This window comes from Kogia breviceps, chromosome 7 (genome assembly GCF_026419965.1).
Source record: "Kogia breviceps isolate mKogBre1 chromosome 7, mKogBre1 haplotype 1, whole genome shotgun sequence".
NCBI classification, from domain to species: domain Eukaryota; kingdom Metazoa; phylum Chordata; class Mammalia; order Artiodactyla; family Physeteridae; genus Kogia; species Kogia breviceps.
Window position 1 is genome coordinate 102,593,370 of NC_081316.1, and position 15,992 is coordinate 102,609,361.

At 46.6% G+C, this 15,992-nt stretch overlaps 1 protein-coding gene across 6 annotated transcripts in view; it reads left to right on the forward strand.

Annotated features, from left to right (window-relative positions):
- Positions 1–15,992, forward strand: part of TTC12 (tetratricopeptide repeat domain 12) — a 48,975-nt gene extending 32,983 nt beyond the window's left edge. For 4 of the 6 annotated variants that reach the window (XM_067038938.1, XM_067038941.1, XM_067038940.1 and 1 more), the window contains 8 exons: positions 1,337–1,429; positions 2,505–2,565; positions 3,355–3,492; positions 3,955–4,053; positions 4,520–4,588; positions 12,615–12,716; positions 13,635–13,734; positions 14,598–15,229. In XM_067038938.1, coding sequence (XP_066895039.1) covers positions 1,337–1,429; positions 2,505–2,565; positions 3,355–3,492; positions 3,955–4,053; positions 4,520–4,588; positions 12,615–12,716; positions 13,635–13,734; positions 14,598–15,157 — 1,222 coding nt within the window. In that variant the 3' untranslated portion in view covers positions 15,158–15,229. Of the gene's footprint in view, positions 1–1,336; positions 1,430–2,504; positions 2,566–3,354; positions 3,493–3,954; positions 4,054–4,519; positions 4,589–12,614; positions 12,717–13,634; positions 13,735–14,597; positions 15,230–15,848 lie in introns of those variants that run through there. The other 2 variants (XM_067038942.1, XM_067038943.1) reach the window with 2 other exon arrangements.

Below are 15,992 nucleotides of genomic sequence, written 5' to 3' on the forward strand. Positions count from 1 at the left end.
ACTGAACGGACAAAGGGACAAGTAGCCAACGGTCCACTTTCAAGTGATGCGGAAATGTCATCCTCATCTCCGTCCTCCCACAGCTCTTGCCAGGTGGACTCTGTGCCCACTTGACGTGCGTCTGTTTCTAACCTATCATCTGGCACACGTCCCTGTGCGAGACAGGAGCTCAGCACTGTGTCCCAGCACTGAGCACGACACTCAGCACGCAGTAGGTGCTTGGTGTGGGTTTGCTGGATGGACAAGTGACTTCTGCTCTCATCGTCCTGGTGGCCGTCAGTCTGTTAAGGCAGCCTGAGACTGCATTAGCTTTTCGGCAGCTGCACCAGACTGTTTGCTCATATACCAGGTTTGCCATTGTTGAAAAATGTGTAAGTTTCTTTCACATGAGTCACGTATAAACCAGGTCTCCCAATTCTGTTACTTAAACAGAATTTCCAGCTCTAAGTGAAAGACTTTGAGTTTAACTCTCTGAAATTTCATCTGATATATTCAGCAACCTGTCAAAATCTTGACGCCATCCCCCACTTCATTAGCGGGCCTTCCCACTTAGTCATCAGCAGATTAGTAAGCGTGCCATTTAGATGTCATTTGTGTGATTCAACTTGGCCAAGCCTGAGTCCCAGGGCAGAGGCACCAGAGATTCCTTCCAAGTCAGCATCTGATCATCAGTGAACTTTGGTTAAAACTGTTAATTCGGGCTTCCCTGGTGGCGCAGCGGTTGAGAGTCCGCCTGCCGATGCAGGGGACACGGGTTCGTGCCCCGGTCCGGGAAGATCCCACATGCCGCAGAGCGGATGGGCCCGTGAGCCGTGGCCGCTGAGCCTGCGCGTCTGGAGCCTGTGCTCCGCAACGGGAGAGGCCACAACAGTGAGAGGCCCGCGTACTGAAAAAAAAAAAAAAAAAACTTAGCTCTTGGGGCTTCCCTCGTGGTGCAGCGGTTGAGAGTCCGCCTGCGGATGCAGGGGACGCGGGTTCATGCCCCGATCTGGGAGGATCCCACATGCCGCAGAGCGGCTGGGCCAGTGAGCCTGCACGTCCGGAGCCTGTGCTCCGCAACGGGAGAGGCCACAACAGTGAGAGGCCCGCGTACCGCAAAAAAAAAACCTGTTAATTCCCCTGGGCCCTCACTTTAAATGGTAGAGCCATTCCCACGGGAAAGTGGCTGCCTCATTGGGGTGGGCCGGGGCTGGGCTTCCTGGTGGGCATGGCAAGGCCCTTTCGGCTTATTTCACTCAGCCGCTGACTCCTTCCTGGCCTCCATGCGGAGCCTCCTTGTTGGGGATGCTGTCAGCTGGAGGTCAGCCCACCCTGAGGGTTCTATGGATTTTTGCAGGTTGTTGGAAGCCCTCGTGTCATTTCTTGATCTCTCAGATAAAAAGGCCAACTCAGCCATGGGACTGCTCACAGACTTGGCTCTGGAAGAAAGGTAATTTTTATTTCCAGAAATTGACATTTCTTCTTCAACCTTTGTTGAACTGTCTGATCTTCTAAAACGTGCGGCACATGGGAGGCTAGACCAACTGAGCATCACAGGATTCACTGCATAGGACAGCTGATGTCTTCAGGGGCTGTGGTCAGCCACTCCCGTTCCAGCCCCTCCAGGTGCAGGGGGCGACCCAGCCCTCGATGAGCTTGGGAGCAGTGACGTACTTAGAACAGTGACTCTCCCAGCAAGCAAATCTGCTATGCGGTGAGGCTTCTTCCCCTACTCAGTGCCTAATAGGAACTGCCTGGCAGACATGTGTTGATTAAATGAGAGAGAAAGAGAGGGAGAGAGGGAGAGAGGGAGGGGAAGGGAAGAGAAACACAGTAACAAAGTAGAGCCCTCCCGGCTGCCAGTGGCAGTATGGGTAACCATCCCCCAGGCTTTTTATTTTTTTCCCTTTGTTTAGCTGCTGCTGCAGAAGACAGTAAAGTTCTTAGATTTTCATAACTTTTCAGTTTTTTAAAAACTGCATCTTGTTTTGTTTTTAATATCCTCATCAACTTTAGGGCATCTTACTTAGGAACGGTCAAACAATGAGAGAGAGCTGTTTGTGCTGGCAGCCGGCCATCAGCACGGGCTGGGAGGGTGTACTCGCCTCTCCAGCTGGTGGAGGTGTGTGTGCCTCGGGGCCCTCTTCACGGCTGTGACACGTAAACATGCTTACACCGTGTCTCCTGTTTGCACGGCAAACAGCGTGGAGACTCAAAGCAAGGGGAGGGCAGGGGTGGTGCTAAGTCAGTTCAGCAGAAACCTAGGGATTCCGGCAGCTTCTGCATGAGAGAGCCGCCCTCTGAGATCTGTTGTGTAACATCAGAGGCAAGTCTCCAGGCTAAGAAAAAGTAAAGCCACATTACCTGCCCCGTGATGACCTTTTCTGGTTCCGAATGAATCATCCACGCAGGGGCAAATCACACGGGCCCAGGGTTGGACGGTCTGCTCCATCACCCAAGATGCTGTATTTATGTTTTAGTTTGCACGGGGTAGAGACAAATCATGGCTGATGTTCTCTCGACAGATTCCAAGTTTGGTTCCAGGCCAGCCTTCCAGATGTTCTCCTGCCACTGACAGGCGTGCTGGTGAGTAAGCCCGCATTTTATCACCTGTGACAGAGCCTTTTGGGAGCATGAGTGGGGCCGTTTCAACACAGTTGACCCCCAGAACAACTGTTGCCTCTCAGGTTGATCCATCACTTGTTCACAGCTCGAATTTATACAAGTCTTGGTTGTTGAAGCAGCTGCAGTGGGGGCAGGTGGAGATGGCATATGGGCAGAGCTGGTTACAGCGGGGGGAAAGCCCGCCTGGGGGCTGCGGTAGGCCAAGGTGGAGAGTTTGTTGGTCTCCATCAGTCTTCTCCTGAGCCAAGTCCCGTCATAAGTACCCCGTGCAACCCTGTCCCCTGAGTCGGAGTCATCTCGGTCAGGAGGGCAGGTGCAGTGCTTGGAGCTGATGAGGGAGAAGATTGCCAGGCCGGGCGTCCTCCAGGAGAGCGTGCTGTGACTAGACCTGTCCTCAGCGAGCCATAGAAGTTTCAGGGGACCTTAGAGGGCATACTGACACCCCGATATTTCACAGATGTGGAAATGGAAGGTCTGAGAAGGGACAGGACTGGTTCCAGCGCCCCCCAGCTAGTTGATGGAGTGACTGAGACTAAGCCCTAGGCCTCCCTATTCCAGGCCAAGGTGATTTGGGGTCTCCCCCTCTGTGTGCCTCCTTCCTTTCTGCCAGCGTGACCCCACCGATGTCCCCATGTGGCATAACGCTATCTGGTTCCCAGACATTTTGGTGAGTGAGGGATGCCCCTAGAGATTATTCTGGCATCATTTGCCTGCTCTCTGCAGAGTCGCTTTCTCTTTATCCCCTTTTAGAAGAGAGATCCCAAGGTCACCAACACCTCAGCTCTCTGCCAGTGTATTGCCATTATGGGAAACCTCAGCGCTGAGGCTGCCACCCGAAGACAGATGTCTGCCTCTGAAGAATTCATGGATGCCTGCTTGGGCCTCATGGTATTTCAGCTTTTCTAGTCAAAGTTGGTCTTTTACCTGCTTTGAGGGCATTGGCTTCTTCTTCATTATCTGGCTTTTCCAAAACTTCTGTTTGAGGGTGCTGGGGCCAGTGGCTTACCCTTTCTGTAACAGTAGGTTTGATGGGCAGCTGGCCTTACAGAGTCCTCCAGATCAAGTCTCTTCCACCCCGGAGATGTTCGAAGGGTTTTCTGTGGAGCTGGCTTGAGCACCCATTTCAGCAGCTCCATCTGGAGTTTGAACCCAGGGCATACAACATACGACATATGACATGAGGCACCACACACTCTGCTGTAAACCGGTCTCAGATCTTCCCACATCACTTAGGTTCATGACACTGACAATTTTAGGGAGTGTGAGTGATACTGAGACCATTGCCAAGGGGAACAGATGACCGTGACAAGCTGCAGGAAGATCATTGATCACCTTGTTTTGTTTCCAAAGGCCAAGTGTGAGGAGGATGTGGACCTGTTCAGAGAGGTCATATATACCCTCCTGGGACTCATGATGAACTTGTGTCTTCAGTCCTCCTTTGTCTCTGAGGTACCGTATTCTTTTCTCCCTACCTTAACACGTTCTGTTGCATAGAACTGTTCTCATTTCTGCAAAGAGGATAGAAGCATGGCAGTGCTTCTACATTGGCAGTGGGAATAGGGTGGTCGCTCTGTCCCTGTGCTGCCGAGGGATGGATGAGTCGCTCTGTCAGGTATTGATTCTGAAAACCAGTTGAGTATCCAGGGCGCTGGGCACGGTGCTAGGTTCTGCATTTACAAAGTCAAATATGATGTGGTCCCTGCTCTCAAGGTGTCACCCTGTAGTTAGGGGAGTTGGACGTGGGAAGAAATGAGAGCAGTAGAAGAAGATTTTGTGAAGGAAACGTGGACAGACGTGGTGGTGGCGAGAGGGAGGGAGTGGAGAGTGGTCGGTTCTACTTGAGTGCTCAGAAGGAAGAGGCAGAGGACCACGACCAGGACAGGCAAACTCTTTCTCCTGCTCCCTGTTGCTGTAGGTTTGGGCCATGGAGGTGAGCAGGAAGTGCCTGTCTCTACTGAACAGCCAGGATGGAGGAATCCTCACAGTAAGCTTCTCCCAGGGAAATCCAGAAACAGCTTCCTTTGTTGTTCTCCTTTTGTTTTGTTTTGTTTTGTTTCGTTTTGAAGTCACCACACCTTTCAGATTCTACTGATTCTCTGAGATATGGGGCAGATTATATACTCATAAATACCGAATTTGCCTATGGTTTCAGGGGATTTGGTGACACCCCCCACTAATGCCCATCTGTGGAGGCCCTAGAGTCCAGGAAGCCCAGTTAAGAATCCCTTTTCTGTAAACTGTGGCACTTAACAACTTATCCAAGGTAATCTGTCTGATTTGTCCTTTATCAAGCCATCTCTGTGCAAATTGGACAGGCCAAATGATTTTATTTGGAATCTTGCTTCCATAGTCAAAAAAGCCAGACACATATTTTGAAGCCAGTGATTCTGGAGGTTTTTTTATGCATAATGGTTTTAGCCCCCTTGGAGATATATGCTGGAATGGCTTTCTTCTGTTTCTGACATTTGGCTAAGAAAATTAAGAAGACCTATGGTTAGCACAGTGTATCAGGAGGAGAATGTTAATATGATTCAAGAGGCTGTTTGCCGTTATCCTGGGATGTGTTCTTCACTCACATTAGGAATCACCCCAACTTTTATGCCTATTAGGTCAGGGCCCTAAACCTAGAGAAACAATTGGCGTCACATCCAGGGCAGGTCTGGGAAACCAGCCCTTCAAGGATCACAGCCTGGGCACAAACCTCTTAGATAGCCTCATCCACCAGAGGGCAGACAGCAAAAGCAAGAAGAACTACAGTTCTGCAGCCCGTGGAATGAAAACCACATTCACAGAAAGATAGACAAAATGAAAAGGCAGAGGACTATGTACCAGATGAAGGAACGAGATGAAACCCCAGAAAAACAACTAAATGAAGTGGAGATAGGCAACCTTCCAGAAAACGAATTCAGAATAATGATAGTGAGGATGATCCAGGACCTTGGAAAAAGAATGGAGGCAAAGATCAAGAAGATGCAAGAAATGTTTAACAAAGGCCTAGAAGAATTAAGGAACAAGCACTACAAGAATTAAAGAACAAACAGAGATGAACAATACAACAACTGAAATGAAAAACACACTAGAAGGAATCAATAGCAGAATAACTGAGGCAGAAAAATGGATAAGTGACCTGGAAAACAGAATGGTGGAATTCACTGCCGTGGAACAAAATAAAGAAAAAAGAATGAAAAGAAATGAAGACATCCTAAGATACCTCTGGGACAACATTCAACACACCAATATTCGCATTATAGGGATGCCAGAAGGAGAAGAGAGAGAGAAAGGACCCGAGAAAATATTTGAAGAGATTATAGTCGAAAATTCCCTAACATGGGAAAGGAAATAGCCACCCAAGCCCAGGAGGCGCAGAGAGTCCCAAGTAGGATAAACCCAAGGAGAAACATGTCAAGACACATAGTAATCAAATTGACAAAAATTAAAGACAAAGAAAAACTATTGAAAGCAATAAGGGAAAAATGACAAATAACATACAAGGGAACTCCCATAAGATTAACAGCTGATATCTCAGCAGAAACTATACCGCCAGAAGGGAGTGGCATGATATATTTGAAGTGATGAAAGGGAAGAACCTACAACCAAGATTACCTGGCAAGGATCTCATTCCGATTTGGTGGAGAAATCAAAAGCTTTACAGACAAGCAAAAGCTAAGAGAATTCAGCACTGCCAAACCAGCGCTACAACAAATGCTAAAGGAACTTCTCTAAGTGGGAAACACAAGAGAAAAAATGACCTACAAAAAAAACCCAATAACAATTAAGCAAATGGTAATAGGAACATACATATCAATAATTACCTTAAACGTGAATGGATTAAATGCTCCAACCAAAAGACACAAGCTCGCTGAGTAGATACAAAAACAAGGCACATATATATGCTGTCTACAAGAGACCCACTTCAGACCTAGGGACACATACAGACTGAAAGTGAGGGGATGGAAAAAGATATTCCATGCAAATGGAAAACAAAAGAAAGCTGAAGTAGCAATACTCATATGAGATAAAATAGACTTTAAAATAAAGAATGTTACAAGAGACAAGGAAGGACACTACATAATGATCAAGGGATCAATCCAAGAAGAAGATATAACAATTATAAATATATATGCACCCAACATAGGAGCACCTCAATACATAAGGCAACTGCTAACAGCTATAAAATAGGAAATCGACAGTAACACAGTAATAGTGGGGGACATTAACACCCTATTTACACCAATGGACAGATCATCCAGACAGAAAATTAATAAGGAAGCACAGTTTTAAATGACACAATAGACCAGATACATTTAATTAATATTTATAGGACATTCCATCCAAAAACAGGAGATTACACTTTCTTCTCAAGTGCACACGGAACATTCTCCAGGATAGATCACATCTTGGGTCACAAATCAAGCCTCGGTAAATTTAAGAAAACGGAAGTCACATCAAGCATCTTTTCCGACCACAATGCTTTGAGATTAGAAATCAGTTACAACGAAAGAAACATAAAAAAACACAAACACATGGAGGCTAAAAAATATGTTACTACATACCAAGAGATCACTGAAGAAATCAAAGAGGAAATTAAAAAATACCTAGAGACAAATTACAATGAAAACACAACAATCCAAAACCTATGGGATGCAGCAAAAGCAGTTCTAAGAGGGAAGTTTATAGAAATATAATCCTACCTTAATAAACATCTCAAATAAACAATCTAACCTTACACCTAAAGGAACTAGAGAAAGAAGAACAAACAAAACCCAAAGTTAGTACAAGGAAAGAAATCATAAAGATCAGAGCAGAAACAAATGAAATAGAAACAAAGAAAACAATAGCAAAGATCAATAAAACTAAAAGCTGGTTCTTTGAGAAGATAAACAAAATTGATAAACCTTTAGCCAGACTCATCAAGAAAAAGAGGGGGAGGACTCAAATCAATAGAATTAGAAATGAAAAAAGAAGTTACAGCAGACACCGCAGAAATACAAAGCATCCTAGACTACTACAAGCAACTCTGTGCCAATAAAATGGACAACCTGGAAGAAATGGACAAATTCTTAGAAAGGTATAACCTTCCAAGACTGAACCAGGAAGAAATAGAAAATATGAAGAGACCAATCACAAGTAATGAAATTGAAACTGTGATTAGAAATCTTCCAACAAACAAAAGCCCAGGACCAGATGGCTTCACAGGTGAATTCTATCAAACATTTAGAGAAGAGCTAACACCCATCCTTCTCAATCTCTTCCAAAAAATTGAGGAGAAGGAACACTCCCAAACTCATTCTACGAGGCCACCATCACCCTGATACCAAAACCAGACAGAGATACTACGAAAAAAAATTACAGACCAATATCACTGCTGAATATAGGTGCAAAAATTCTCAACAAAATGCTGGCAAACAAAATCCAACAACACATTAAAATGATCATACACCATGATCAAGAGGGATTTATCCCAGGGATGCAAGGATTCTTCAGTGTATGCAAATCAATCAATGTGATACACCATATTAACAAACTGAAGAATGAAAACCATATGATCATCTCAGTAAATGCAGAAAAAGCTTTTGACAAAATTCAACACCCATTTATGAGAGAAACTCTCCAGAAAGTGGGCATAGAGGGAACCTACCTCAACATAATAAAGGCCGTATATGTCAAACCCACAGCAAACATCACTCTCAATGGTGAAAAAGTGAAAGCATTTCCTCTAAGAACAGGAACGAGACAAGGATGTGCACTCTCACCACTATTATTCAACATAGTTTTGGAAGTCCTAACCACGGCAATCAGAGAAGGAAAAGAAATGAGAGGAATACAAATTGGAAAACAAGAAGAAAAAATGTCACTGTTTGCAGATGACATGATACAATACATAAAGAATCCTAAAGATGTCACCAGGAAACTACTAGAGCTAATCAATGAATCTGGTAAAGTTGCAGGAATCAAAATTAATGCACAGAAATCTCTGGCATTCCTATACACTAATGATGAAAGATCAGAAAGAGAAATTAAGGAAACAATCCCATTCACCATTGCAACAAAAAGAATAAAATACCTAGCAATAAACCTACCTAAGGAGGTAAAAGACCTGTACTCAGAACACTATAAGACACTGATGAAATAAATCAAAGATAACACAAACAGATGGAGAGTATGCCATGTTCTTGGATTGGAAGACTCAATATTTTGAAAATGACTATACTACCAAAAGCAATCTACAGATTCAATGCAATCCCTATCAAATTACCAGCGGCATTTTTTATAGAACTGGAACAAAAAATCTCAATATTTGTATGGAGACACAAAAGACCCCGAATAGCCAAAGCATTCTTGAGGGAAAAAAACGGAGCTGGAGGAATCAGACTCCCTGACTTCAGATTATGCTACAGAGCAACAGTAGTCAAGACAATATGCTAGCGGTACAGAAACAGAAATGTAGATCAATGGAACAGGATAGAAAGTCCAGAGATAAACCCATGTACCTATGGTCACCTAATTTATGACAAAGGAGGCAAGAATATACAGTGGAAAAAAGACAGTCTCTTCAATAAGTGGTGCTGGGAAAACTGGACAGCTACATGTAAAAGAAGGAAATTAGAACACTCCCTAACACCCTACACAAAAATAAACTCAAAATGGATTAAAGACCTAAATGTAAGACCAGACACTAAAAAACTCTTAGAGGAAAACATAGGAAGAACACTCTTTGACCTAAATCACAGCAAGATCTTTTTTGACACACCTCCTATAGTAATGGAAATAAAAATAAACAAATGGGACCTAATAGGACCTAATAAAAGCTTTTGCACATCAAAGGAAACTATAAACAAAACGAAAAGACAGCCCTCAGAATGGGAGAAAATATTTGCAAACGAATCAATGGACAAAGGATTAATCTCAAAAAAAATATCAACAGCTCATGCAGCTCAATACTAAAAAAACAAACAACCCAATCAACAAATGGGCAGAAGACCTAAATAGACATTTCTCCAAAGAAGACATACAGATGGCCAAGAGGCACATGAAAAGCTGCTCAACATCACTAATTATTAGAAAAATGCAAATCAAAACTACAATGAGGCATCACCTCACACTGGTTAGAATGGGCATTATCAGAATATCTACAAACAGCAAATGCTGGAGAGGGTGTGGAGAGAAGGGAACCCTCTTGCACTGTTGGTGGGAATGTAAATTGATACAGCCACTGTGGAGAACAGTATGGAGGTTCCTTAAAAAACTAAAAATAGAATTACCGTATGACCCAGCAATCCCACTACTGGGCATATACCCTGAGAAAACTATAATTCAAAAAGACACATGCACCCCAATGTTCATTGCAGCACTATTTACAATAGTCAGGTCATGGAAGCAAACTAAATGCCCATCGACAGACGAATAGATAAAGGAGATGTGGTACATATATACAATGGAATATTACTCAGCCGTAAAAAGGGACGAAATTGGGTCATTTGTAGAGACATGGATGGATCTAGAGACTGTCATACAGAGTGAAGTAAGTCGGAAAGAGAAAAACAAATATCATATATTAACGCATATATGTGGAATCTAGAAAAATGGTACAGGTGAACCGGTTTGCAAGGCAGAAATTGAGACACAGATGTAGAGAACAAATGTATGGACACCAAGTGGGGGACGTGAAGGAGGGATGGTGGTGGGCTGAATTGGGAAATTAGGATTGACGTATATACCCTAATATATATTAAATAGATAACTAATGAGAACCTGCTGTATTAAAAAAAAAATTTATTTTTTAAAAAGGGATCATAGCTGGGGGACTGGCTCCAGGGTTGTAAAAACCTTCCAAGTAGATCCAGCATATCCTGTTTGTGGCCAGCAAGCCCACAGCTTCCCTGAAGTCAATCCTGACTTACAGGGCAAAGCTGTTTAACCTGGGCTTCAGGAAGATGTGGTAGGTCTTCAGGTTCCCTGGAACCCCCAGCAATTGTATAGAAAATTCTGAGTGTATGTGCATTTTCTTGGGACTGGAGAGCACCACAGCTTTCATCAGATCCTCAAAAATGATAGACCACCCCAAACGTGGTAAGCACCACTGTTCTTGGGTACTTGGGATTTTCTGGCTGGTGGGTCTAAAGCTGGGCCTGCACTAGTTCCACACTGGCCCTTCAAGGACTCTGGGCCAGATGTCCCCAGAACTCTGCTTGGCCACAGCTAGGTGGGTGCTGACCAGCTTGTTGAGCAGGGCAGTAGCCTTAGCAGGGAACCCAGTCCTTTTTTTTTTTTTTTTTGCGGTATGCGGGCCTCTCACTGTTGTGGCCTCTCCCGTTGCGGAGCACAGGCTCCGGACGCACAGGCTCAGCGGCCATGGCTCACGGACCCAGCCGCTCGGTGGCATGTGGGATCTTCCCGGACCGGGGCACGAACCCGTGTCTCCTGCATCGGCAGGCGGACTCTCAACCACTGCGCCACCAGGGAAGCCCAAACCCAGTCCTTTAATACGGTGCTCTCTCTACTGCCTTGGGCCTGAAAAGAGAGCTGTACTGTCAACTGTAGTCACATCCTAGCCCCTGTAGGAAGCAGATTAGGGAAACAAGATAGGTAATATGATAATACACAAGCTTGTCCATTCTTGCTCTGGAGACTGCATTAAAATGAGACTGAAGAAAAGACATTAGGGGGTAAAAAAGGCAGAAACCCACACTGACAACATGAACAGGCAAGAGGTCGCCAAAGGGTAAGTTATTTTAGCTAGTTTCTGGAAGATGGAGAACAGCTGCCAGGCTGGTAATTAATGAGGCAGGGCTAAAGAAGCCTTCGTGTAGAGGACAGATGAGGGGAGCCCAGCTGGGAGGTAGCAGGTCTGTCTTGCAGTTCCATGGAGAAGATTGAGAAGTCAAACCGCCAGCTACAGCAGAGGACAGAAGTAAGAGATGGGGGGACTGCATTTGGCAGCCAGGCATCTATTCCTCAGGCATAAAATGAGCCTTTTTTTTCCTAAAGGAATTGAAAGACCAGAGAAAAAATTTTTGCTTTCTAGTATTTGAGAGTGCCACCTCTCCACCTGTCAGTGGATAAACTTCCCATAAATATAGCGTACCCAAACATACTGCTGTTTTCATAAATGTGACTGGAGAGCTAAGGGTAAATCTCACCAGGCATATCAGGAAAGCCATACAAATAAATAGACAAAGCAAGGTAAGCAGAAAATTTGACTCTCAAAAATAGAGATGAAGTAGAAAACAGAAGAAAAAATTAATAACTATCCATCCCTTGTATCTTCAGAAAGATTCAAGATAGTGTTATGGCCATAAAATAGTAACAGAACTATTTTTTTTTAAATCAGAACTGGAAAATAAAATCGATGACGTCTCCCAGAAAATAGAATAAAAAGACAAAGATTTAGAAAAGATAAAGGAAAAGCTAAAAGTCCCAGAGGATCCATCCAGGAAGTCCACCATCTAATAAGGGCCCTGTTGGTATCAGAGCCCCATGGGTGATAGAGGGCAGGACGTTCTTGCCAAGCGTTGAACACTGGTCCTGTGTGAAGCTGGAATAAGCTGGGCCTCTGTGCACCCGGGGGCAATGTTGGCAGCCCTTAGAATTGCCTACCCAACAGCTTTATCATAAAGAACAGTACTTGACTTGCTATCAATTCCTTGGCCATTGTATTTTTAAAGTCAAGGTATTATTTTGCATCTAATACTAATGATTGTTTTTGCCTCACCAAACTACTTGTTGACGTTAAAAGGTCATCAACATTTTAAGAAAAAAATTTCTATTGAGGTATAGTGGGTGTACAATATTATATGTTTCAGACGTACAACACGGTGATTCACAATTTTTAAAGGTTATGCTCCATTTATAGTTATGAAAAAATATTGGCTATATTCCCTATGCCGTACAATATATCCTTGTAGCTTATTTACTGTATACATAGTAGTTTGTAGCCTTAACCCCCTACCCCTTTCTTGCCCCTCCCCGCTTAGGAAGGTTTAATCAGCCTTTCTTTCTGCTTCACTCAGAGAGCTGCTGGCGTTCTTAGCCGCACCCTTGCTTCCTCTCTGAAAATTGTCGAGGAGGCCCTCAGAGCAGGAGCGGTGAAGAAAATGATGAAATTCCTGAAGGTAAAATAACTTCATTGCTTACAACCTCCTGAATTTCCGGGAGTGTCATATTTTATTTGGGGGATAGAATTAAGGAGGGCTTTGCTCAGTTGAGGTTCTTCTATTTCCCCCCTGCTAGCTTCTAACCTTCTCGAATGGAGATTCCCTCCTGCCTGTCCACCCAGACTCTGCTCTGACCAGCAATGTAAGATTGTTGAACAAATAATTGTCCGTTAGATACATCCGTAAAAACTGCTTACCACTTAAACCTAACTTTAAAAATGTATGGCCCCTGTCCTCGAAAAAGATGGTCTGGAACAAGGTTTCTCAGGTCCTGGTTTTGTTCATGGTTTCCTGCTCATGACGCTTTATCCAGTTACCCAGAGAAGGTTGGAGATAACTCCATTTATGAGATATGTAGGCTGCAGAGTAACTGTGTGGCTTTTTAAAAGGATGTTCAGATTTTCCCCGCCGTATGAGTGCAGTGACTCTATGTGGGTTAGAACAAGAGTTAACTGAATTCTCCTGAAGTGGGAGGTGAGTTACTAGCTTGCATCTCTGGGTCCCGCCAGCGATGCACGTGCCCAGTGGGGTTCACTCCCCCGTGTTCCTGTGGTGCTTTTTGGTACATCTGCCCGTCGACAACACCATTCTGTTCTCAGCCACTCACTCCTAAGCCTTCCACGGGTAATTACTCAGGTGTACGTGACAGGCCTACACTCACAGCGGGGGTCAGGGCCATGTTAGGGAGGATGTGAGTGACACTGCATCCCAGCAGGGACCAGGCCCACTCGCCAGGAAGCACACGCTATTGTCAGCAGAGCTCTGTCTCAGAAGTCTAGGAAAGCCACGAGCACAATCACAGCTGCTCACTGTACTTTCTGGCCGAGAACAACCACGGCATTGATTTTCTTTTCCTAATTTCACCCTGAAATCTAGGCAGGAGGCCAGACTGCGTCACGTTATGCGGTAAAGATCCTCGCCATCTGCACTAATAGTTATCACGAAGCGCGAGAAGAGCTGATAAGACTGGATAAAAGTAAGTGACAGTTTCTTTAAGTGGAGCCCACATTAACGCAGAGGTTCATCAAGCCGTGAAAAGCTGCAAAGGGAGCTGCCGGTGAGGAGGGAGGAAAGACTGAGGATGATGCGTCACCCCCTCCCCGGACTCAGGCAGTGTGTATGAAGATGACGTCACCTCACCTCCAGCTCTGGAAGCTCTTAATTAGCATTCGGCCGGGCACAGGTACCACATCCTTGCTGGAAGAGTCAGCTGGGAAACAGCCCAAAGATAACAGAATCAAAGCTGGTAGCTACCTCCCCACTCCAAGTAAATTGAGATTGTTTGTAAAGCATTCTGCATAGACTGACCTAACACGGGTCCTCTTCCCTTCCAGGGGAAACACCTTAGTGACCAAGGAGAATGGGAGAGGCTGAGCCTGGCTTTAGTCTAGTCGCTGCCCTGTCATGCGGGGCAGGGGTCCTGTTAATGCTCTCCTTCCCACCTCCTCTGGGCCGCACAGGCGTGAACTGAGGGGGGTCCCCACTGAGTGGGGAGCAGGAACCTTTCCTGTGGAAACTTTTCCTGGCCCCGCAGGTACACGGTGCCAGCCCATGGCCTCCCACTCAGGCGGGGGCTGTCGGGTGGAGCTGAGAGGTTCAGATCTGGGATGTAGAGAGAATGGACCTGTCTGATGCATAGCCTGCATTCCCAGGACAACTGAGTCCTGCCAGGCTCTGCCCTGGGCTCCTGAGGTCCCTCGGAGACACAGCCAGGAGCCAGAGAGCTTCAGAGCACTCAATAGGGATTTGCCGAGTACGTGGCATGTCCATCCCCTGCCCCCTCCCTGTGTCCCCCATGTTCCACTGCCAGCCTCCTGGCTGTTCTCCTCCACCCTGCAGAGCTCGGTGTCCTGATGCAGCTGCTGGGCTCGGAGGATGAGATTCTGGTGGGCAACGCCACCCTCTGCCTGGGGAACTGCATGGAGGTGCCACACATGGCCTCGTCCCTGCTGACCACGGACATCGTGCCGGTCTTGCTGAAGCTCGCGGGCGGCGATGCTCAGAGGACAGCCGTGCAGCTGAACGCGGGCATCGCCCTGGGGAAGCTGTGCACGGCCGAGCCCAGGTGCACGGCGCGGCAGGGAGCCCAGCTGTTTCTCTGGAGAATGCCCCCCACCCCCAGGGCACTGGGGAGAGCTCAGGCTGCAGCCGGAGAGGGAACATGGTTATGGGCCAGGGATCTTTCCGGGCACCGGCGGCCGTTGTCTTCTCTCTGTTCCATTCCTGCAGTCTCCTCCAGCCTCTCCTCTTTCTACCCCTCCGCCCTCTCCCTCTCACACCATCTCCCCTTCTCTCTGTCTCCTTTCTCTCTCCGCTGCTTTTCCAGAAACCTCCCGCGCTTCTTTTTTTTTTTTTTTTGCTTGGGACCTAAGCGTATGGGAGAATGTCCTGTAGGGTAAATTCTTGCGCTGGAGAAAACAGAGGAGGTTGGGAGCGGAGCGGCATGATTAAGACCACCCAACAAGCTCGGACAGGAGCCTGCGCTTGACCTGGGTATCCTGCCTCTCTCAGCCCAGGCTTCCGCCCCGCTCTGCCCCGATCTGAGGCGCCGGCATGCCTGGTCCTCACGTTCCTGGAAGGGGCCCACCTGTGGCTGAGCGTGGGGCCCTGGCACAGGGGGGGGTGCCCTCCGTGGTGGGGAGGGCCTCTGGCCTTCCTGCTTCCTTCTCGCACAGCCTCCCCCTCCAACCCCTCCTCTGGAGAATGAGAGGGTGGGCCTGGATGACGTCTACGGTCTTTTCGAGTTCTGTCTGATTGTTCAAATGGAAGGAATGGGTAAAATCTTTCTTCTACAGGAAGCAAAGCACATCAGCTAGGATGGGCTCTCGCTGTGGCAACCTGCTGGGGAGGCTCCCGAGAGCAGGTCCCGCAGGTCCTTGTCACATCTGCCACTCACACGGCCAGTGTCGCCGCGTTTTGTGGGCCTCCTGAGGGTCTCCCCACTCTGATCTTCAGGGCACCCCAGGGCAACAGCAGCTGCCCTGTCCTGCCCTCCCAGCAGGCTTCCGCCTGAGGGGGGGGATGCCTCTGGGGGCCAGGTGTCTGCACCCTGGCATTTATGTCCTGGGGTTTGTGTTCTGATTATGACAGGTTTGCTGCTCTACTGAGAGAGCTTCACGGGATGGAGATTCTCAACTCTACCTTGAAGTACGTGGACGATTCTTGAGAGGCGCGGCGTCCGCGTGAGCTCTGGCTTGTTCCCGTGCCAATAAAGACTTTCTGAGTATCCACTCC